The sequence below is a fragment of the Panthera tigris genome, chromosome D4 (assembly GCF_018350195.1).
Source record: "Panthera tigris isolate Pti1 chromosome D4, P.tigris_Pti1_mat1.1, whole genome shotgun sequence".
Taxonomy (NCBI): Eukaryota; Metazoa; Chordata; class Mammalia; order Carnivora; family Felidae; genus Panthera; species Panthera tigris.
In genome coordinates, this window is record NC_056672.1 from 24,795,127 (window position 1) to 24,818,642 (window position 23,516).

The following is a 23,516-nucleotide window of genomic DNA, read 5'->3' on the forward strand; positions in this document are numbered from 1 at the left end:
TGGGTTTTTTATGATCTTTTTGCTCTTTTTGTAAATATAAGTTTTGAAAATATAAGTTATTCATTTTGAATAACAATTTACCAACCTTTCATTTTACAGTGTTTTTGTTAAGATTTTCTCTATGTATAGAGTCAAATATATATTCCATATTTTCTAGTTGTATGGGGTTTACAATTAATTGCCTTTCACATAGAAGTATTTAATCTACATGGAATAGATTTGAATGAATGATAAAATATCGAGATCAATTTTACTTTTTCCCAATATGACTAACAACTGTCCCTTGCTTTTCCACATGTAAGACATTATGATGTTAAGTAATGAGCACATCGTGGAATTAGCACAGGAACAAATCAATCACCGAAACAGCCCAAAAACAGACCACTGCATATGTGGAATATTGATGAATGATAGATAATACATTAAATACAGTTCTTCTTTAAGGAGCTCTTGGCTATTATGCAGCCTTTGTTCTTCAATATTAGTAATCTGTTGAGTTCTTAGGGGGAAAAAGTTTTTAGGATTTTCATTGGAAACGCAAAGACAATTTGGGAAAAATTGTTACTTTTATTATAATAACGCTTATCCACACAAACAGCATGTCTATCTATGTAGATCATCTTTGTCTTTCAATAAAATTTTATAATTTGTTCCATATAGTTTCTTCATACTTTTCTTAGATCTTTAAGTATCTTGTAATTTTTTTTGTTGCTACTGCAAATAGTATCCTTTTGAAAAATAATTTCTCTTTTGCCACTTGCATAAAGAAAATCCAATTTTAAGCTTTTATTTTTTTGAGTTTTTAAATTTGAGTATAGTTGACACACAACGTCATATTAGATTTAGGTGTACCACATAGTGATTCAACGTCTCTATATTCTGTTATGTTCACAAGTGTAGCTACCATCTGTCAACATACATCGCTATTACAATATCACTGACTATATTCCCTATGCTGTGCCTTTTATTCCTATGATTTATTCATTCTAGAAGTCTGTTATCTCCCACTCCCCTTCACCCATTTTGCCCATCCCCCCCCCCATTCCACCGTCCTCTGGCAACCATCAGTTTGTTCTCTATATTTGCAGGTCTGATTCTTTTTGTTTCTTTATTCATTTATTAAATTCCATATGTGAGTGTTATCATATGGTACTTGTCTTTCTCAGTCCGACTTATTTCACTTAACATAATACCCTTACGTCTACTCATGTTAAGCACATACAAAGCATATATACAGTTTGAAGATTATAAAAAATGACATGCTTACAAGTTACTGTCAAGGTATTTATAAAACTCTCCTAGCGCCCCAGAAGATTCCTTGCTTCTCCTTTCTTCTCCATTAAGGGGGTGACTATCTGAACTTTCTGTGATAATCTCTTTGACTTTATTGCCTGTCAACCTATGCATGCATCCCTAAACATTAAGTTCAATTTTGCTTGTTTTTGAACTTTTTATGAAATCATGTTGTTCCCGATAACAATAATTCATTCACTTTCAATGCTGACTAGTATTCCATTGAGTAAATTTGCCAGTTTGTTATTTATTTCATGGTTGATGGGCATTTAGATTCTTTACAGGTTTTGATCTTAACGAACAATGATGCTTTAAACTCTCATATAGGTATAGTGGTCCACATAAGCACACATTACTACAGAGTATGTACTCGGGAGTAAAAGTGCTGGGTTGTGGGTTATGGGCATCATCAACTTCAGTTTGGAAAACTAATTTTTACTTACAATTTTTATTTAATTTTTAATTAAATATTTCTTATTGAGGTATAATTGACATATAGCATTATGTTAGTTTCAGGTATATAACCATAATTCATTTGTATATACTGCAAAATGATCACCACAGTTATTTAGTCTAATTAGCATGTTACCATACAGTTACAGAACATTTTTTCTATGATGAAAACATTTAAGATTTCAAATAAGTAATACAGTATTAACTGCAGTCACCATGCTATACATTATATCTCCATGACTTATTTTACAACTGTAACTGTACTTTTTGCTTCCCTCCACCCATTTTGCCTGTTCCCTCACCCCCAATCAGTTCTCTGTAACTATGATCTTGGCTTGGGGTTTTTTTGTTTCTTTTTTGTTTTAGATTCCACATATAGGTGAGATCATATATTATTTGTCTTTGACTTATTTCATTTAGCATAATGCCAAAGTCCATCCATGTTCTCATAAATGGCAAGACTTCATTTTTTTTTATGGCTGAATATTCCATTGTATATACATGTACCATGATTTCTTTATCCAATCATTCACTGGTGAAACTTAAGCTGTTTCTAGGTCTTGGCTCTTATAAATGATGCTGCACTGAACAGGTGGATGCATGTATCTTTTCAAATTAGTGTTTTCTTTTCTTCATATAAATACCCAGAAGTGGAACTGCTGGGTCATACAATAGTTCCATTTTTAATTTTTTAAGGAACCTCCATTTTGGTTTCCATAGCAGTTGCACCTCTGCATTCCCACCAACAACGCATGAGGATTCCCTTTTCTCCACACCTTTGCCAACATTTGTTATTTCTTGTCCTTTTTGATAACAGCTATTCTAACAGGTGTTAGGTGATATCTCATTGTGGTTTGGGTTTGCATTTTCCTGATGATTAGTGATGTTGAGCATCTTCTCATGTACCTATTGGCCATCTGTATGTTTTCTTTGGGAAAATGTCTATTCATATCCTCAGCCCATTTTTTAAAATGTTTTTATTTTTGAGAGCCTGACACAGAGACAGAGAGACAAAGTACGAGTGGGAAAGGTGCAGATAGAGAGGGAGACACAGAATCCGAAGTAGGCTCCAGGCACCGAGCTGTCAGCACGGAGCTTGATGTGGGGCTCAAACCCACTGACTGCGAGATCATGACCTGAGTCAAAGTCGGATGCTCAACCAATTGAGCCACCCAGGTGCCCCCCTCAGCCCATTTTTTAGTGAACAACATGTTTGGGCTTTAGCTCTTGAATTGTACAACTTTTTTATATATATTTTGAATACCAACCCCTTATTAGATATATGATTTGCAAATATTCTCTTCCATCCATTTCTTCCACATCATTTTGATGATGGTTTCCTTTGGAGTGCAAAAACTTTTTACTCTGATGTCGTCCCACTTGTTTGTTTTTGTTGCCTCTGCTTTTGACGTCAAATCCAAAAAATCATTGCCAACAGTGGTGTCCAACTTACCACCTAGGTTTTCTTCTAGGAGTTTTTTTTAAGTTGAAGTATAGTTGACATACAATACTAAATTCATTTCAGGTGTACAACACAGTGATTCAACAATTCTATACATTACACGATGCTCACCACAGTAAGTACAGTCACCATTCCGTGTTGTAATACAATGCTATATTATTATATTCCCTATGCTTATAGAACTTTTATGTTATTCCCTGTAACTTTTTCATTTTATAACTGGCAGTTGTATTTTTTTTTCAGTATTTATATGGTCCTTTATTTGCCTAGAGTGTTTCAACCGCTTCCTCACACACATAATTCTTTTTTTTAATTAATTTATTTTTATTTTATTTTTTAAATTTACATCCTAGTTAGCATATAGTGCAACAATGATTTCAGGAGTAGATTCTTTGATGCCCCTTACCCATTTAGCCCATCCTCTCTCCCACAACCCCTCCAGTAACCCTCTGTTTGTTCTCCATATTTAAAAGTCTCTTATGTTTTGTCCCCCTCCCTGTTTTTATATTATTTTTGCTTCCCTTCCCTTGTGTTCATCTGTTCTGTGTCTTAAAATTCTCATATGAGTGAATTCATATGATATTTGTCTTCCTCTGATTAATTTCACTTAGCATAATACCCTCTAGTTCCATCCACATAGTTGCAAATGGCAAGATTTCATTCTTTCTGATTGCTGAATAATATTCCATTGTATATATATACCACATCTTCCTTATCCATTCATCCATTGATGGACATTTGGGCTCCTTCCATACTTTGGCTATTGTTGATAGTGCTGCTATAAACACTGGGGTGCATGTGCCCCTTTGAGACAGCATACCTGTATCCCTGGATAAATACCTAGTAGTGCAATTGCTGGGTCAGGGGTAGTTCTATTTTAAATTTTTTGAGGAACCTCCATACTGTTTTCCAGAGTGGCTGCACCAGTTTCCATTCCCACCAGCAGTGCAAAAGAGATCCTTTTTCTCCGCATCCTTGCCTGGAAGTTGTATTTCTTAATCTCTCCATTTTACCTATTCCTCCACCACCCTCCCCTCTGGCAGCCACTAGTTTCTTCTCTATTTATGAGTCTATTTATGAGTTCTGTTTCTTAGTTATGTTTTTAGATGCCACATATAAATGAAATTATATGGTATTTGTTTTTCTGTCTGACTTGTATCTCTTAGCATAACACCCACTAGGTCCATCATGTTATCACACATGGCAAGATTTCATTTTTCTTCCTTCTTCATTTCTTCTTCTTCTTGCTAACTTTTCTAGGAATTTTATGGTTTTAGGTCTTAAATTTATATCTTCAATCCATTTTAAGTTAATTTTTGTGTATGGTATAAGACATTGGTCCAGTTTTCCCAACACCATTTATTGAAGAGACTGTCCTTCCCCATTCTATAGTCTTGCTTCCTTTGTCATAAACTAATTGACCACATATGTGTGGATTTATTTCTGAGCTCTCTATTCTGTTCCATTGATCTGTGTCTGTTTTTATGCCACATTTAAAGTTTGGTATACCAAACTTTAACTCCAGTATAGTTTGAAATCGGGGAGCATGATACTTCCAGCTTTGTTGTTCTTTCTCAAGATTGCTTTGGTTATACATGGTCTTTTGTGATTCCATACAAATTTTAGGATTGTTTGTTCTATTTCTCTGAAAAATCCCACTGGAATTTTGATAGAGAGTGCATTGAAACCTGTACATTGGGGCGCCTGGGTGGCTCAGTCGGTTGAGCGGCCGACTTCGGCTCAGGTCACGATCTCGCGGTCCGTGAGTTCGAGCCCCACGTCAGGCTCTGTGCTGACAGCTCGGAGCCTGGAGCCTGTTTCGGATTCTGTGTCTCCCTCTCTCTGACCCTCCCCTGTTCATGCTCTGTCTCTCTCTGTCTCAAAAATGAATAAATGTTAAAAAAAAAAATTAAAAAAAAAAAAGAAACCTGTACATTGCTTTGGGTTGTTTGGACATTTAAACAATATTAATTCTTCCAATCCATGAGCGTGGGATATCTTTCCATTTATTTGTGCCTTCCTCAATTTCTTTCATCAATTATAGTTTTCAGGGTACAAGTCTTTCAACTCCTTGGTTAAATTTATTCCTATGTATTCTATTGATACAACTGTAAATGGGATTGTGTTAATTTCCCTGATAATTTGTTATTATTAGTATATAGAAACGCAACAGATTTTTGTATATTGATTACATACACTTCATTAGTTCTAACAGTTTTTTGGTGAGGTCTTTATTGGGTCTTTTCTATACACAACATCATATCATCTACAAATAGTGACAGTTTTACTTCTTCCTTTCCAATCTGGATGTCTTTTATTTCTCTTTCTTGCCTAATTGCCCTGGCTAGGACTTCCAGTACTATGTGGAACAAAACTGTTTGTAACAAGTCACCTTTTCATAAGCATTATATACCATTATTTCGTATCCTCACCAACAATTCAAATCATGAGATGCTTTGGTTTTTGCCAAACTGGAGGTTAATTAATATTCTCACTGTGGTTTTAATTTGCATTTTCATGATTAATACTGAAGTTAAACATCTTTTCATATGTTTTTAGGCCATATATATATATATATATATATATATATATATATATTCTTTTGTGAGTACTTGTTTTTTCTTCCATTCTTCAACTGAGCTCTATTTTGGAAAAAAATCTTTTCCTATGCTGAAGATTATCCTTGCACTTTTCTAATATATTTTGATGGAAAGAAGTCCTTCATTTAATGTATAAATTTGAATCTAGTGGGTTTTGTGTCTTTCCTACCCTAAAGTTATAAAAATATTCCTATATGAGCACCTAAAAGCTTTATAACATAGCCTCTGACTTTTAGGTTTTTGATCCACTGTGGAGAAATTTTTATGTATGATATGAAGTAATAATCAAATCTTGTTTTCCATAAAAATACTCAATTGCCCCAAAATAATTTATTTTAAAAAGTTCATCTTTTACCCAGTACTATTCCATATCACTCTGTTACAGATCAAGGTTACACAGTGGTTGGCCTGTTTCTGTGCTATTTTTTTTCTAATGGCTATTTATTTATCATTATCCCTATACCTACTATACTAATTATTAATTTTATAAAAAATCTTGAGGGACACCTGGGTGGCTTAGTCGGTTAAGTGTCTGACTTTGGCTCAGGTCATGATCTCATGGTTCGTGGGTTTGAGCCCCGCATGGGGCTCTGTGCTGACAGCTCAGTCTGGAGCCTGCTTCCGAATCTGTCTCTCCCTCTCTGCCCCTCTCCAACTTGCAACCTGCCTCTCTCTCAAAATAAACAAACATTAAAAAAAAATCATGAAAAATTTTGATATCTGGTTGGGCAAATTCTCCTATCTTTTTCTTCAAGAATGTTTTGGTTATTCTTGGTCCTTTGCATTTCCATATTAATGTTTTACAAGTGCTTTAGTTTTCAGTTTAAAAACTAAATTGTCACGGCACCTGGGTGGCTCAGTTGGTTAAGCGTCTGACTTCAGCTCAGGTCATGATCTTGCCGTCCGTGAGTTCGAGCCCTGCATCAGGCTCTGTGCTGACAGCTCAGAGCCTGGGGCCTGTTTTGGATTCTGTGTCTCCCTTTCTCTGCTCCTCCCCTGCTCACACTCTGTCAATCTCTCTCTCAGAAATAAACATTGAAAAAAAAAAAAACCTAAATTGTCAAAACAAAACAGAAACAGACTCATAAATGCAGAGAACTGGTGGTTGCCAGAGACAAGGGGGTGGTCGTGGGAGACATAGATGAAGGAGATTAAGATATACAAGCTTCCAGGAGCGCCTGGGTGGCTCAGTTGGTTGAACATCTGACTTCAGCTCAGGTCATGATCTTGTGGTTTGTGAGTTTGAGCCCCATGTCGGGCTCTGTGCTGACAGCTCAGAGCCTGGAGCCTGCTTCAGATTCTGTGTCTCCCTGTCTCTCTGCTCCTCCCATGCTCATGCTCTGTCTCTCTCTGTCTCTGTCTCTCAATAATAAATAAACATTAAAAAAAAATTTTAAAGATACACAAGCTTCCAGTTATAAAATAAATAAATCATGGGGATTTAAAGTACAGCATAGGCAACATTCTCAGTAATATTGTAATAACTTTATATGGGGACAGATGGTAACTACACTTACTGTAGTGAGCAATCTGTAAGGTATATGAATGAATGTTGAATCATTACGTTATATACCTGAAACTAATGTAATATTGCAGGTCAACTTTACTTCAATTAAGAAAAAACTGAATTGTGGGGTGCCTGGGTGGCTCAGTTGGTAAGCATCCGACTTTGGCTCAGGTCATGATCTTATGGTTCGTTAAGTTCAAGACCCATGTGGGACTCTGTGCTGACCTCTCAGAGCCTGGAGCCTGCTTTGGATTCTGTGTCTCCCTCTCTCTCCCCCTCCCTGCTCATACTCTGTCTCTCTCAAAAAAAACCAAACATTAAAAAATTTATTTTTTATTTATTTTTTAATTTTTTTTTTTTAACGTTTATTTTTCAGACAGAGAGAGACACAGCATGAACAGGGGAGGGGCAGAGAGAGAGGGAAACACAGAATCGGAAGCAGGCTCCAGGCTCTGAGCCATCAGCCCAGAGCCTGACGCGGGGCTCGAACCCACAGACCGCAAGATCGTGACCTGAGCCGAAGTCGGACGCTTAACCAACTGAGCCACCCAGGCGCCCCTAAAAAATTTTTTTAATAAAAATTAAAAAAAATAAACTAACTTGTGATTTTGATTGGGATTGCACTGATTTTATAAATTAATTTGAGAAAAAGTGACATCTTTATGACAGAAGTCAAGGTATATTCCTCCATTTAAGTCTTTACTCTCTTGCAATAAAGTTTAAAAATTTCCCAATATAGGCCTTCCACATCTTTATTAAATTTATTGCTAGGTGTTATTATAATGTATTATTGTAAAAAAAATACTGATTTTAATTACACTGTCTGCTGTTAGTGGCATATAGAAATACAAACAATTATTGAAACTGTATCTTCATTTATAGTGAAAGTAACTAAAGCTAGCATCATAAAAACCTTTTGTCAGCCTCCCTACCAGGAATGCAAAAATAACTTTCCTTATTTCATAAACTCCTATAACTCCACAAGGGTAAAATAGTACATCTACTTTGAAAAACTGTAAGTAGTTTCTTACAGTTGAACATACATACATCAAGGCAACAAAAGACTCAGCACAAGGAATATAGCCAACGATATTATAACAATGCTATATATGATAGCTACACCTGTGGTGAGCACAGCAAAACATACAAAGTTGTCAAATTACTATGTTGTACACCTGAAACTAATATAACATTGTGTGCCAAATACACTCAAATTTAAAAACAAGAAAGAAAAATAGGGGCACCTGGGTGGCATTGTTGGTTTAGTATCAGGACTCTTGATCTCAGCTCGGGTCATGATCTCACAGTTCATGAGTTTGAGCACCACACTGGGCCCTGCACTAATGGCACGGAGTCTGCTTGGGATTCTTTCTCTCCTCTCTGCCCCTCCCCTGCTTGTTCATTCTCTCTCTCTCTCTCTCTCTCTCTCTCTCAAAAATAATAATAATAATAACAAACTTAAAAAAATAAAAAAATAAAAAATAAGAAAGAAAAACAAACATACATCTACCCCATGACACAGCAATTTCATTCTTAGGTTTTTACCTAAGGGAAATTAAACCTATGTTCATAAAAAGACTTGAATGTTCACAGGAGTATTATGTATAATTTAAAAAGTAGAAACAACCCAAATGTCCAACTGATGAATGTGTAAATAAAATCAAATACAATGGAATACTATTAGCAATAAAAAGGAATGAAGCACTGATACATGCTACAACATAAACAAACTTGTAAAAACATCATGCTAAGTGTAAGAAATCTCAAAAAACCACATTTTGTATGAGTCCATTTATACTTAATGTCCAGAACAGGCAAATCTATGCAGACCACATATATTACTTGTTACTTAAGCTGGTGGGGGTGGGGGAGAAGCTGGTGGCTGGCTGGGCAGAAGGGGTATGGGGAATAACTGGTCATGTGCACAAGGTTTCTTCGGGGGTGATAGAAATATTCTAAAATCAGATTATGGTAATGGCTGCACAACTCTAAATAAACTAAAATTGACTGAATTATACACTTAAAATGGATAGCTTTTATTGTATTACACCTAAATAAATTGATTTTAAAAAATGCTCTAACAGCCTTATTCATAATGGCAAAAAATGGAAACTAAATGTCCATTAATAGGAGAATAAATAAACACATTATGATATATTCACACCATGGAATACAACTTAGCAATGAAAAGGAAAAAAAGTACTGATACACACAATATTGATAAACCTTCAACATTTTGGGAGGGAATGAGCCAGTCCAAAGAATAACATATTGTATGCTTTACTTTAAATAAAGAGGCAAAATTAATCTATGGTGATAGATATCACAACACTGGTTGCCTGTGGGAAGAGGGGGCAGAGTACATGAGAAAATGGCATAGGGCAGCAGGGAACTTACTGGTGTGATGGAAAATGTTCTTTACCTTGTTAGGGATGTAGGTTCGTATAGTTATATTTATGTGTCAAACTTCATCAAACTGCACACTTAAGACCTGTACATTCTATTGTGTGTAAATTATACTTCAATTAAAAAAACAAACCTCAATTTCTTTATCCATTCATCAGTTGATGGACATTTAGGCTTTTTCCACAATTTGGCTATTGTTGAGTACTACGTGGCAATGAGAAAGAATGAAATATGGCCCTTTGTAGCAACGTGGATGGAACTGAAGAGTGTGATGCTAAGTGAAATAAGCCATACAGAGAAAGACAGATACCATATGTGTTCACTCTTATGTGGATCCTGAGAAACTTAACAGAAACCCATGGGGAGGTGAAGGAAAAAAAAAATGAGGTTAGACTGGGAGACAGCCAAAGTGTAAGAGACCCTTAAAAACTGAGAACTGAGGGTTGATGGGGGGGGGGGGGTGGGAGGGAGGGAAGGGTAGGTGATGGGCATGGAAGAGGGCATCTTTTGGGATGAGCACTGGGTGTTGTATGGAAACCAACTTGACAATAAATTTCATATATTAAAAAAAATAAATTAATTAAAAAAATAAAATGAAAAAACAAACCTACCTTCCTACTGAGTCCCTATTTCCTAATTGAAGAACACATCATTTATAGAATAAACTGACAAATATCAATGCTTGAACAACATTCCTTTTAAACTTCCAGGGGATGCAAGGCACCTTTAGAAGAACAGTCTCCCAGCTTTACAGTTTTAAGATACATTAATATATAGTAACATGCAAACCTCAAATGCTCTATCTACATGCGCGATTTCTCTTTTGCTACATTTGAGTGCTTTTAACTTATCCAAGGGGAAATCTAAATAATGGCATTATTAAATGAGCTATTATATTAAAGATGACATTATATATGATGTAAGTCTACTTTCTTCTCCTCCCTAAGATAGATCCTGGTAGATTCAAGTCTTAAACTTGAAATATTTACTTATTAAGCCCTTATTATGCTACATATGGTCTACTCTCATGGAACTCATTATCTACTGAAAAACACGAAAATTAACACATAATAATAAATACAATTAAGTGCTCTTCTACAGACATGTCAGAAATAGCAAGTATCTGTAAGACATGCAGCCACTTCTTCCTCTTTATAAATGGCACACATAATTAATCAATAGTGGAATTTTTTCTTGCTGAGTAAGGATGCAGTCTCAGAATTCTACCTACATGCAATGCTCCATTAAATGGAAGGCCCTAACAATGTGCTTGAACAGACAGAAGAAATAAAATCAATGTGCTTCTGATATATTGTAAAAATATATGGGAGAAACAGACCCAAAAAAGGCTAGAGAAGGTTTTAGTGAGAAAGCAGGACATTCATTCATTCATCAACCAACTGCCATTTACATTACCTACTATGTGAAGGGAATTAGAACTAACAGGAAAACTAAATCAACAACATATAGTCCCAGACCTCTAGGAACTCATTCTAGAGAAGAAGCAAAACAATGATAAAAGTGTTGAGTGCTATGAAGTACATACAGAATACCCTGGGCATCTAAGTAAGACCAGGAAAAAAATGACTCTTTAGCCAAGTTCTGAAGCATAGTTAGCCAAATAAAGATGGAAGGGGAGTGACATCACCAAGATGACGACATGGGTTGTTCCTGACTTCGCTCCCATCCCAGAACTAACAACTATTCATGCATAAGATACCACTGAGAAAGATGGTAGGGAAGAATACATAGGTAGACAAGGCAGCATGAAAAAATACAGTATGTTCAGAAAAGCTCTAAACACTTTTGCATGCTTCATGCAGGGTCAATCATGACATATGAGAATGATTTTTAAAAAGTAGTAAGGGGCGCCACCTGGGTGACTCAGTCGGTTAAGCGTCTGACTTCCGCTCAGGTCATGATCTCACAGTTTTTGAGTTCGAGCCCCACATGCTCTGTGGTGATAGCTCAGAACCTGGAGACTGCTTCGGATTATGTGTCTTCATGTCTCTCTGCCCCTCCCCCACTCACGATCTGTCTCTCTCCCTCTCTCTCAAAAATAAACATTAAAAAAAATTTTTTTTAAGTAGTAAGGGAAGAGCAATGGCTGGGAGACTACTGGTCTCATAAATTCTCCTCTACCATTCAATTATTACTATATGCATGTATTCTTGAAGTAAAAATTTTAATTTAATGAAAAATATGCTCTAAAAACATAATGGATAAAGGAAATAATCATTAATAGTTGCTAAAAGCATTAAGGGGAAACTTTATAATGGTTGACAACACTTGAACCCACTGATCAAGTTTTAAAATAAACTTTTTATTTATTTATTTTGAGAAACCAGAGCATTGGGGGGGGGGGGAGGAGAGAGAGAGAGAGAGAGAGAGAGAGAGAGAGAGAGAGAGAGAGAGAATCCCCAGCAGACTCCAGAGTCAACACAGAGTCCAACATGGGGCTCGAATTGATGAACGGCGAGATCATGACCTGAGCAGAAACCAAGAGTCAGACGCTTAACCAATTGAACCACCCAGGTGCCCCTAAATTAAACTTTTAATTTTAAAATACTCTTAGATTTACGTAAAATTTTGGATAGTACAATTTCCATATATCTCTTACTCAGTTTCCCCTGTTGATAACATCTTACATTATTATAGTATGCTTTCCCACTAAACAACCAACATTGGTACAATAGTATAGCTAGATTCCACGCTTTATTTGGATTACACTAGTTTTCCCCTAATGTTCTTTTTCTGTTCCAAGATTCCACCTGGGATATACTACATTTAGTTGTCATGTCTCCTTAGCCTTCTCTGGTCAATGTCAATTTCTCAGACTTTGTTTTTAGTGACCTTGATAGTTTTGAGCAATACTAGTCATTCAGGTCAGGTATTTTGCAGAATGTCCCTTAATTTGGATTTGTCTAATGTTTTTGTTTGACTGGTTTTAGGTGTTTTTTGCAAGGAAAATCACACAAGTATAGGTCATTCTCATCACATCATATCAAGATGGCATGCTATCAACATGAAATATCACTAATAATATTAATATTGATCACCTGGTCAAGGTTCTGTTTACCAGGTTTCTACAGTGTAAAACTAATTTTCCTCCCTTTCTGTACTCTATTCTTTGGAAGCAAGTTACTAAGTACAACCCATACTCAAGAAGAGTGGAGGGAGTTAAGCTCCCTCTCTTGGAAGGGGAATATCTGCGTAAATTATTTGTAATTTTCTGTATGGAAGATTTGTCTCTTCTCTTTTATATATTTATTCAATCAGTTATTTATGTAAGTAATAGCCAATTCTTCAAGATCAATTTTATTATTATAAAAATAACCATTCTACATCCCCTAATGTGATATAATAGGAAGTAAACCATACCATGTAGGGAATATTTCTGCTTCCCTCATTTCCTCAAAGAAAAGTTGAACTTCAATCTGTTAGCCTCAAAAGCTAACAGTTTACAGGAAAAGCTGTAAAGATGTACCCCAGGATCCCCCAGTAACCATGCGATCTACCATGAGGTGAAGCCATAGATAGCAACTGAGACTTGGGAGAGAAATGAAAAATCCTAAACCTCCATAAATCCCTGGATCCAGTCAACTATGAGGCCAGTTCTTTCCCTAACCTTCCATGGTTTGGTTATACCAATCAAACAAGCAATTCTTTCTTGCTTGTGCTGGACTGAGTTGGGCTTCTTACTTACAACCAAAGAGAACTAACAACAAATATAATAAATACAAATAAGGAAAGGCATGGGAGCAAAAATCAGTTCAGGACATTGAGAAATAGGAAACAGGCTGAAGAGCTAATGTAAAGCCAGATTTTAGGTGAGGTATTTTGTTTTGTTTTGTTTTGTTTTTAACTTGGTAGAATTTATTTGCTTTTAAAATTTAATGGTCTAACTAGTTTTGGTAGTGTTAACTATGGGGTTCAATTTTTAGCACATACTATTTGGTCACATACTGATCATTTATAATTTTGGAAATGTTACTTTTCATCTAACATAACTAAGGCCTAAAATGAATAAATTATTCTTCCAAACTCATACATCTAAGGTAGACATACAAGAAGCACTGTGCAACAAAAAGGAAACAGGCTATGGAGCCAGATAAAACCAGGTTTGTTCCCTAGTTCCCTCACTCTTCCATTGCTTTTTATTTTTGATATAATTTTTAAATACATATTACACAGACATAATAAAAAACTTCAACAATTTACACTGGGAAAAGTAAGCCTTTCTCCTTTCCCAATAAACCCTCCTTCCCCTCCCTTTGCTAACCACTATTACAACTTCTTGGGTACTCTTTAAAGATAGTCTATTCAAGAGTACTGAAGACTTGACCTTTTAGACTTCAAGACATATGATGATCACTAAAAATTTTAAAGCTACTGAATGGTACCAGGATTGCGGTTGGGAAGGCAAGATAAAAGTGGAGCTAAAGAGAAAGCAGTACCTATGAGACACTCCACCTTGCAGCACTGGCGTTTAAAAAGACAACATAATAGGGGCACCTCAGTGGCTCAGTCGGTTAAGCATCTGGCTTCGGCTCAGGTCATGATCTTTCAGCTGTGAGTTTGAGCCCCATGTTAGGCTCTGTCCTGACAGCTCAGAGCTTGAACCCTGCTTCAGATTCTGTGTCTCCCTCTCTCTTTCTGCCCCTCCCCTGCACATGCTCTGTCTCTCGCTGCCTCTCAAAAATAAATGTTAAAAAAAATTTTTTTTAAAGACAACACAAGAAAATTAAAAACAAAAACAACTTTAAGGATCAAATAATGCTCCTTAAAAGGCATGATTAGTTAAGGTTTCTAAGAGGTATATACAAGCACCTATTCTATTATTCATTCTTCTTGTCTAGAATTCTCATGGGATATTCTTGACTATACTGTAGTGAAGAATGGGTAGAGGACTGGTATAGCAGTGGCAGCCAATATGTCCTGGACATTTAATGAAGAAAACTTGTTCCCATCTTCTAGTCCTGATAGTGTCATTTTTATTCTAAATGTTTCATGGTGAGAAAGATTATAAATAATTGGGACTAGAAAGAAAGCACTGAGATTAGTAACACAAAATCAAGACGGATGGAATAAGCAAAACGGGAATGATGTAACCCAAGAACAAGTTTAGTTGGCAGTTAGAGGAATATACCAGAAGTACCCCTCATCATCTATAATAAAGTAAAAAATCTTTTCTCTTTTGAATTTTATCCACTAAATACCTGATTTAAGAAGGAATGGATGAGATGCATATTGTTCTCAACAGAAGTTAGGAATTTTAAAGTTCCCATGGGGGAAAAAAAAAATCTCTTGGCATAAGTAACATATTAGAGATAGGAAGAATTAAGTCAATTATTGAGTATACACTGTAACAAAGACTCATATGTTTTTAGGAGTAGAAAGCAGATCTCATTTCAGACTTGAAATCAGAAATATTTTTTCAGGCTTATTTTTGAACTCTCTGAAAAAGTTCATCTAGATTCCCAGAGCAATGGCATAACCATTGCAACATTTAAATATTCAAGTCATAAGAAAGTGAGTAATACCTCTAATGGAAATGGAACATAACTTTGGTATATTTTTAACAAGTGTCAAAGGATAATGTGAATTACATGTTCTTTTGACCAATTTCTTAAAATAGTTACATAGGAAATAAATTATAATTAGACTGCATTTACAAAAGTAGGAAATGTCTTAATCATTAGGATTACTCAAAGTGAATTTTATTACCTATCAAATTATTTTTAACAGAAGATGATCAGAAAACAGCTGTAAAATACAATGAAAGACAAAATATATGCTGTGTCACATACCTATGCTTGTTTAAATACAACTTAGATTGAATATATTAAATAGATGAGATCCTGTCATTCTGCATTATTTTTTCCTCTTTCAAATCAGGAAAGCAGGAAAAATAAGCATGGAACAGTTTATAAAAATTATTTTTCCCTCTACTAACAGTTGCTGGTAGTCTCTTAGGAATAGAGAGTACCATTTGTACCTGCTTTCTCATTTGCATAAAGTTATCCTCCAAAGAAGTCAATGGATTAAAAGATAGACTCAGTTCAAAAGTACATGTTTTCCACACTTCAGACATGCAATGAATACTCAGACTGTATTTGTGGTCATTTAAATTTTAATCTAAGAAATGGTGACTGTGGTTTTTAAATTAAAAAAAATTCTACCATCTGTTTTAATAAATCAATTTTCTGCTTGTGTGCAAAGTTAAGGACTATATTATTACTATAGTCACAGAGCTATTCAGATGTGGTTTTCTTAGAGATGATTTCATTTCTCTGACCTGTCAAGTAAATACCTGAAACAACACCAAAAATGGTCAAAAACCATTTATATACTATAAAGTGAAATCAAGGAACATCTGACCATGAAAAAAAATCAACTGATAGAATTACTAACAAGAATATATACATAACAGAATAGCAAAGCTTTCAAGTTAGTACCTAAAGAAGTGAAAATAACACTAACATTTTATTAGTACTTCCCTCAATATTAGAAGATATTTTATAGTAGTACCTCCCAATTCTAAAAGGTTTGTAAAATCTGGTATTGGAGTCTTTTTTTAAAAAAAAAACTATTAAAAAAAATTTTTTTTTAAATCTTTATTTTTGAGAGAGACAGAGCATGAGCGGGGGAGGGGCACAGAGATGGAGACACAAAATCCAAAGCAGGCTCCAGGCTCTGAGCTGTCAGCACAAAGTCCCACACGGAGCTCGAACTCACAAACCACAAGATCATGACCCGAGCTGAAGTCAGGACATTTAACTGACTGAGCCACCCAGGCACCCCTTAAAAAAAAAGTTTTTTTTAATGCTTATTCATTTTTTGAAAGACAGAGATAGTACGTGAGGTGGGGAAGGGCAGAGAGAGAGGGAGACACAGAATCCAAAGCAGGCTCCAGACTTTGAGCTGTTAGCACAGAACATCCCCACTTTGGAGTGGGGCTTGAACTCACAAACTGCGAGATCATGACCTGTGCCAAAGTCAGCAACTTAAGTCCAGGTGTTCCTGGAGTTTTAAAAAAAGAAAACCAATCAATAACCCTAGGAAGTTACGTGTGGGTGGTGCTACTTGTGATGGTGAATGGTAAGAGTAGCATATGATCCATAGGTATAAACTACAGAATCACAGCTAACCTCATAATTTCCATAATTCCTAAATATCTTCAGACATGGTTTCAGGATGTTTTTAATAAAGATTGGAGTGTTACACCACTTTTCCCTAAAATTTTAAGCTTACATGTGGTAACCTTTTGGGGTGTGTGTGTGTGCGCGCGCGTGCATGCACACACAGACACAAATTAGGATACTAAAGCCAAATAATATACTTCCTCCATGGAAATAGTATTTTCAATCTACTGCAATATATTTTACATCCTTATAATTGCCAGACATGACTGGATTCACTCACAACAAACCTATGGGTTGTCCTTTAAATAGCTAGATCTGAAAAAGCACTGCCAAACACTGACTTATTATTCTTAAAATCATCAAGTATTTTCTAGAATAAAGATGGTTACAGTAACACTTACCTCAGTCTTTTTACTAAGGTGATCTGTAAATGAAAAAAAAATGGTGACATTTCACTGAATAAAATTAACAATATTAATACTTTATTAATATTAATAATTATTAATACCCAGTATGTAAAAATATTCAAACAAAGTAATTGAGAAGACTTGCAAAATTATAATAAGAGTTAAAGAAGTCATTTGGGGGTTGTCTAAAATATCAGATTTCTTCTCTAGGGATAAGATGTTAAATTTCAACACATAATTACTAATTTGCTCAGCTTAGGGACTACGTTTTATATCCCAGTAAATGCCACCCATACCACAGGGTATTATTAAATTTTACACATTTGAATTCCAAATAATAAGGTTTTTCGTTAAACAATTTTTTTTTTGGCCAAAGAGGTGAACAAACATGTCTAAAATCAAATCACAGGGTATTATAACTGCAAAATTGTACAGATCACTGCCTTTGTGGGGGGAAAAAGTAGAAGAGTAATTTGGGTCCTTTAAACCTCTTAGTTTTAAAAATATACATCATAGTGCTTTGATAATACTATAAAAAAATCTTAAAAAGTGACATATATTTATAAAATGAATACAAAAAAGGCAATAAGAAAAATATCCAGATCCACAAATCATTGACTTAGTAACAACACAGCATTTTTGGAAAAGGATTACAGAATGAAGAAAAGAAAGACATAAGGGAGTCCACACAGATACAAGGCTGAAACTCAAGTACAAAGAGGGAGCAAGAGGTCTTATTTAAATTAGAGATAATCAGGATGTCTAATATCTAACATTGCTTCTTATGCACAGCAGAAATTTTCTATTCTCAAGGACTAACAATAATTTAATAGAAGAGCATTCTTACGACTGAGAATTTAAAAGCTGGCCCAGTTCTCTAAAGCATTTGTTGATTGGAACAGAGTCTACAAGTATGGTAAATGTCAAAATCACAAGTTTCAACTCAAACTACCAAATCCTATTTATTTCTAATTTCCTACTTATTCCTAACATCAAAGTCATTCTTCTAGTGTGTTCTACTTAGCATACAATGAGATGCAAGAAACTGAGGAATAATCATAACTTTTTAAATCATATCTTGAAATAGTTGTCTAGCTTCCCCAGAACAGCATCATATTGATGTCTTTCTCAATCCATTTAATAAATTTACATAGTACTTATAATCAAACATATGAAAAATAAAGTTTTAAAAAGCTTTCTTTTCATGTTTCTGACTAGTTTTTAATAATACATCTTATATAAAATCTTTCTTACCAAAACTGAAAACTCTAACATACACCTGTTTCTTTTAACCTCAAATAAGAAACTTAACATACATCTCTTCTTTTAACCCCTAAACAAACAAACAAAAAAAACCACTTAATAAGAGAGGCAGACTATAGGAAAAACTGTCTTGATCCTTACACCAAAGCAAAACAATGCTCTAAGTGTATTCCAAATTTCACAGATAGGCTTGTTTCTGAAAACGGTAAAGTATTTCACTGTATTGTTCTTTTTAGATTATTACTATAGTGTTATTAATCCTAACAGAACAAATGCCCAATGTATTAAGAGCTAAATTCATATGAATCAAATAGATCACTCTGTCAATGAACAAACGCAGTTCATTTTGTCAGCAACTATTCTGACATAAGCAAAGCACCGTCCAATAAAATTTTCTGTAATGATAGTAATGTTCCCTACCTGTTGTAATGTAGAAGCCACTAGTTACATGTAGCTACTGAGCACCTGAAATGTGGCTGACACAACTAAGGAATTTTTTATTTTAGTTCATTTTAATTAATTTATATTTAAATAACCACATATGAGTAGTAGCTACCATATTTTACAGCACAGACTTAGGGTTTTCACCATTTCTCACATCAAAAGCAATGTGTTTTATGATCTGCCTTTAATTTGTCTTTCTGTTCAATAAAAAAATATAAATGATATTATAAAGTTTTCTGGTAATAAGTCTCCTAAAAATTTGTATTTTAACTTTCTAAGGTGTAGTTCTAGATAATTTGAAGAGGTTGACCAATAGTGGATGAAACCTGAAGATACTATTCCAGGTGTACTGTAAGTCCAATCACTTTATGTATAAGGACAACAACGTTTCAAGATGACTCAAAGACTACAAGTACAATTTTTATTTTCAGTGAGTTTTAGAAAATGGACAAATTCTAATACAAAAAGATAAATTCATACTGAAGCTTTATGGGGATTTAATGACTGCTTTTAAGTTACACACCCCCCCTCCCCCAATTGTTTATTTCCAAACAGGGCTACATTTTTCACAATCTCAGTAACACATTAAAAAAACGATTCTCACTTATTTTAAAAACTAGCAAGGAACTTACAACTTACATATAAAAAGACTTAAAATAGTTTCTCTAGCATAATAGATTTCATACATATATTACCTTCAGATTGAAAATCTTTTAGTGATACTGTAAGAGGCCTGTCTTTTCCCTGATGATTCTTTCTTTTATCTTTTTTATTCATAACCTTTGATTGAGTTGAAGCACTTTCAGCATTTTCATACTCCTAAAAAGAATTACCAACAATTAAAATTGGTTAACACTAGTAAAAAAAAAAAAAAAATCAACATACCATTAGGTAATATATTTCTTAAAGTTTTATTTTTTAAAGATAAATAGCAAATTAAAAAGTCAACACGTTAGGGGCAGCTGGGTGGCTCAGTCGGTTAGGCATCCGACTTGATTTCGGCTCAGGTCATGATCTCAAGGTTCAGGAGTTTGAGCCCCGCATAGGGCTCTGTGCTGACAATGCTGAACCTGCTTGGGATTCTCTCTCTCCCTCTCTCTCTGCACCTTCCCTGCTCATGCTATCTCTCTCTTTCAAATAAACTAGCCAAATTGTATAAAAAGCTGTTTTTTTTATTTTTCAACTCAATCTCTTGCCTCTTAAACATTAAAATAAAAACAAAAAGCTATACCTTGGTTTATAACCTCTCCTAGTTGCCACCTCTTCTTTATTTCAGGACCAAACTTAAGACAATCATCTATAGTCAACTTCCTTTCTCACCTCCCTGTCAAATCTGGCTTCCTCTGTTCTCTGCCACTAAAATTAAGGTCAACCTCCCTCTCAATGCCAAATCCAAAGACATTATTTTTTCAAACACCTCTTAGTTTCCTCAATACACTTCTAACTACTCTTCAGTCTCCATCACTGGCTTCTCTTCTCCAAACTCTTCTCATCATTATTCCACTCTTAAGCTATTCTTTTGCTTTATGACCATTGTTTCTCAAAATTTAAAGCTCTAATGATACACTCATGATTTTGGTATGTACAGACAACTCAATTGGAATGTTCAGTAAACATCTCCAAGCTAAATATGTTCACCCTGCCTTCCCTACTGGATCCTCTTGTTAAAGCACCTGTTTAATGCTACCATCATCACACAACTCTGTAGACTAGAAACCTGAGTCACTTCTATCTGTTCTTCCTACACACTATATACAAATTAGTCATGAGGTCTTGTTGAGTTTATCTCCTAAAGATCTCTTACATCTGTTCTCTTCAGACCTTCTGTCATTTCTCTATCTTCTGCTGGACATTGCAACACCCTCTAATTTTAGCCCCTCCATCTATCTTCTACACTGCTACAGCATGAGTTTCTAAAATGAAAGCCTGAAATCAATCTAACAGTTAAAAATATTCAATAGCTCTCTGACAACAGATTTATAAAGCCAAATCTCCTTAACCTGGTGCTCAAGATTCTTTATATCCTATCCTTCAGAAAGTGTCTCTAGCAACTCCGAATCAACTATGCTATACCCTTTCATACACACATATCCTGTATTCTTGCCACCCCTTCTCTGACAATGCCTACTTTCTCTTGCCTACACTGTGACCTTTTATATGACTTGTAAGACTCCTCTTTAAAAATCCTGTTCTAGGGGTGCCTGGGTGGCTCAGTCAGTTAAGTTTCTGATTTCAGCTCAGGTCATGATCTCACAGTTCATGAGTTCAAACACTGGGCTGCCTCTGCTGTCAGCACAGAGCCCACTTCAGATACTCTGTCCCCCTCTCTCTCTGCCCCACCCCTGCATGCAGGCATGGGCGTGTGCACACACACTCTCTCTCATAAATAAACATAAAAAAAAAATCCTTTTCTAAAACTCATCCCCATCAAAGGCAAAGAAAATTCCTCCATCTTTCTGAATTACCACTGCACTGAAAACATTCGTCTGTGAATACTATACACAGTAATTACATGTACATTTCCCTCTACTAAATTCAAGGGCTGGGACCATATCTTTATCTTTGTATTATGTGCCTAGCACATTTTGGCTACTCAAAAAATATTGGTGAATGAGTAATAGAACAGAATATAAAATGCCATCCCAAACTTTAGTTAATATAAAGACAGTTAGGCTAAAATAATTACAGTAATTTTTTTTTTTGGATATTGACCTAAAACTCAATGACTACGTTAATGGAATCACAGCAAACTAGCTACTGCATACAAAAGGAGTTCCTCCCTTCTCTGAGAGTCATTATGGTCTGACAGAACCAATGCTTTTGGGTAACAGGCCTATGATTGTGTTAAGAAAACCGGCAGGGATCATGATATTTTATCAACACCATCTACTCTACTCCTCTAAAGATATAGCTAATTCTTTTAGCTTTAGAATCTAGACATGTATCTCACAACAATAAATCATTATTGTATGATAATATTCTATTTGATAAATTTTATCTCTGATTAAGCAAGTCAGGAGAACTTTTTTTTTTACACTTTTCCAGTATAACTGAAAGTCCATTTAAATTATTAAATCGTAGTAAAGCTAGCTGTATCCATTTTTCTAGTTGCCAGCTTTGTGCTTAAATGGACAACTAATAATAAAGATTATAGTTAGTCTTTATTAATTAGGGTAACAGGAATAGGGACATGGAAAATGAAACTAACATACACAATGCACAAAGTCCACTTTACTGGCAACTTTCATCCTTTTCCCTTGCACTATAAATAAAAAGCAAAATCATCTGCTGTGAATTTTAATTCCTCTCCTCCCTTCATCTTAACTGAAGGAGCTAGTGTACAATGACATAGTCTAAAGGCCCATAAGCATGATCAGGGTCATTTATGATCAACTATACTCACAAACTGAATACATTTTATGGACCAAAAAAATTCCCAATACATATAAAGGACTAAAATGTCAAATGATATGAAAATAATAAATGTTCAACTTAAATACAGACACTAGAAGGCAACACTACTTTAACTTAAATGTTCCTATAGTTACAAGCTATACAATGCTTTTCAGCACATAAGCCAATACCACAATTTAGTTACACAGTTTAAGCGTGCAACTCTTGATTTCAGCTTAGGTCTTTTTTTTTAAATTTTTTTTTAATGTTTTTATTTATTTTTGAGACAGAGAGAGACAGAGCATGAGCAGGGGAGGGGCAGAGAGAGAGGGAGACACAGAATCCGACGCAGGCTCCAGGCTCTGAGCTGTCAGCACAGAGCCCAACGCGGGGCTCGAACCCACACATCGCGAGATCATGACCTGAGCCGAAGTTGGATGCTCAACCAACTGAGCCACCCAGGTGCCCCTCAGCTTAGGTCTTGATCTCATAGTTTGTGGGACTGAGCCCAGCATCAGGCTGTGCACTGACAGCGCCTAGCCTGCTTAGGATTCTGCCTCTCTCTGCACTGCCATCCCAGTGTCACCCACTCTCGCCCTGGCTCATACTCTCTCTCTCTCAAAATAAATAAATAAACTTAAAAAAAAAAAAAAAGAAGTGGGACCCTTTTTTTAAGGAAGAATTTCTTAAGGTGCAAGAGTTTCTTAAGGAAACATTCCAAATCACCAAAGTTCAGTCTTCATGTTTTTGTTGCCTCTCAAAACTTGAGAAGTAATCTTATTATAAAAATTTCATAATAATATTGTTATGATGATGAATTTTTAGGACAAGCTTTAAATGGAGAACTTTTATATAAAATTCAGGAAGGTTGGTCCAAACCTTTGAACAATTAAACTTCTGAAATATCTAAATCAATAAATGTGTAAATACCTTTTTGTGCTCTTCATATTCTAATTTACTTAGCAATAATGCCTTCTCAAGATCTGCTTCAAACATTTCAGATGTCAGCTAAAACAAAAAGAAAGTTTCACAATTATGCCACACAAGCAAAAGAACTATGACTATCTATACAGAAAGGAAAACAAATGCATTAAAAAATAACCTGGGTTCTCCAAAGTTATCTCTCCATGCCAAAGTAGGGAA

At 35.2% G+C, this 23,516-nt stretch overlaps 1 protein-coding gene across 3 annotated transcripts in view; it reads right to left on the minus strand.

The window, feature by feature from the left end:
- GKAP1 (G kinase anchoring protein 1) overlaps positions 1-23,516 on the minus strand; it is an 83,507-nt gene that overhangs the window by 34,910 nt on the left and 25,081 nt on the right. For all 3 annotated transcript variants that reach the window (XM_042964544.1, XM_042964542.1, XM_042964543.1), the window contains 3 exons: positions 23,304-23,381; positions 19,676-19,799; positions 17,268-17,290 (listed from right to left, as the gene is read on the minus strand). In XM_042964544.1, coding sequence (XP_042820478.1) covers positions 17,268-17,290; positions 19,676-19,799; positions 23,304-23,381 — 225 coding nt within the window. The remainder of the gene's footprint in view (positions 1-17,267; positions 17,291-19,675; positions 19,800-23,303; positions 23,382-23,516) is intronic.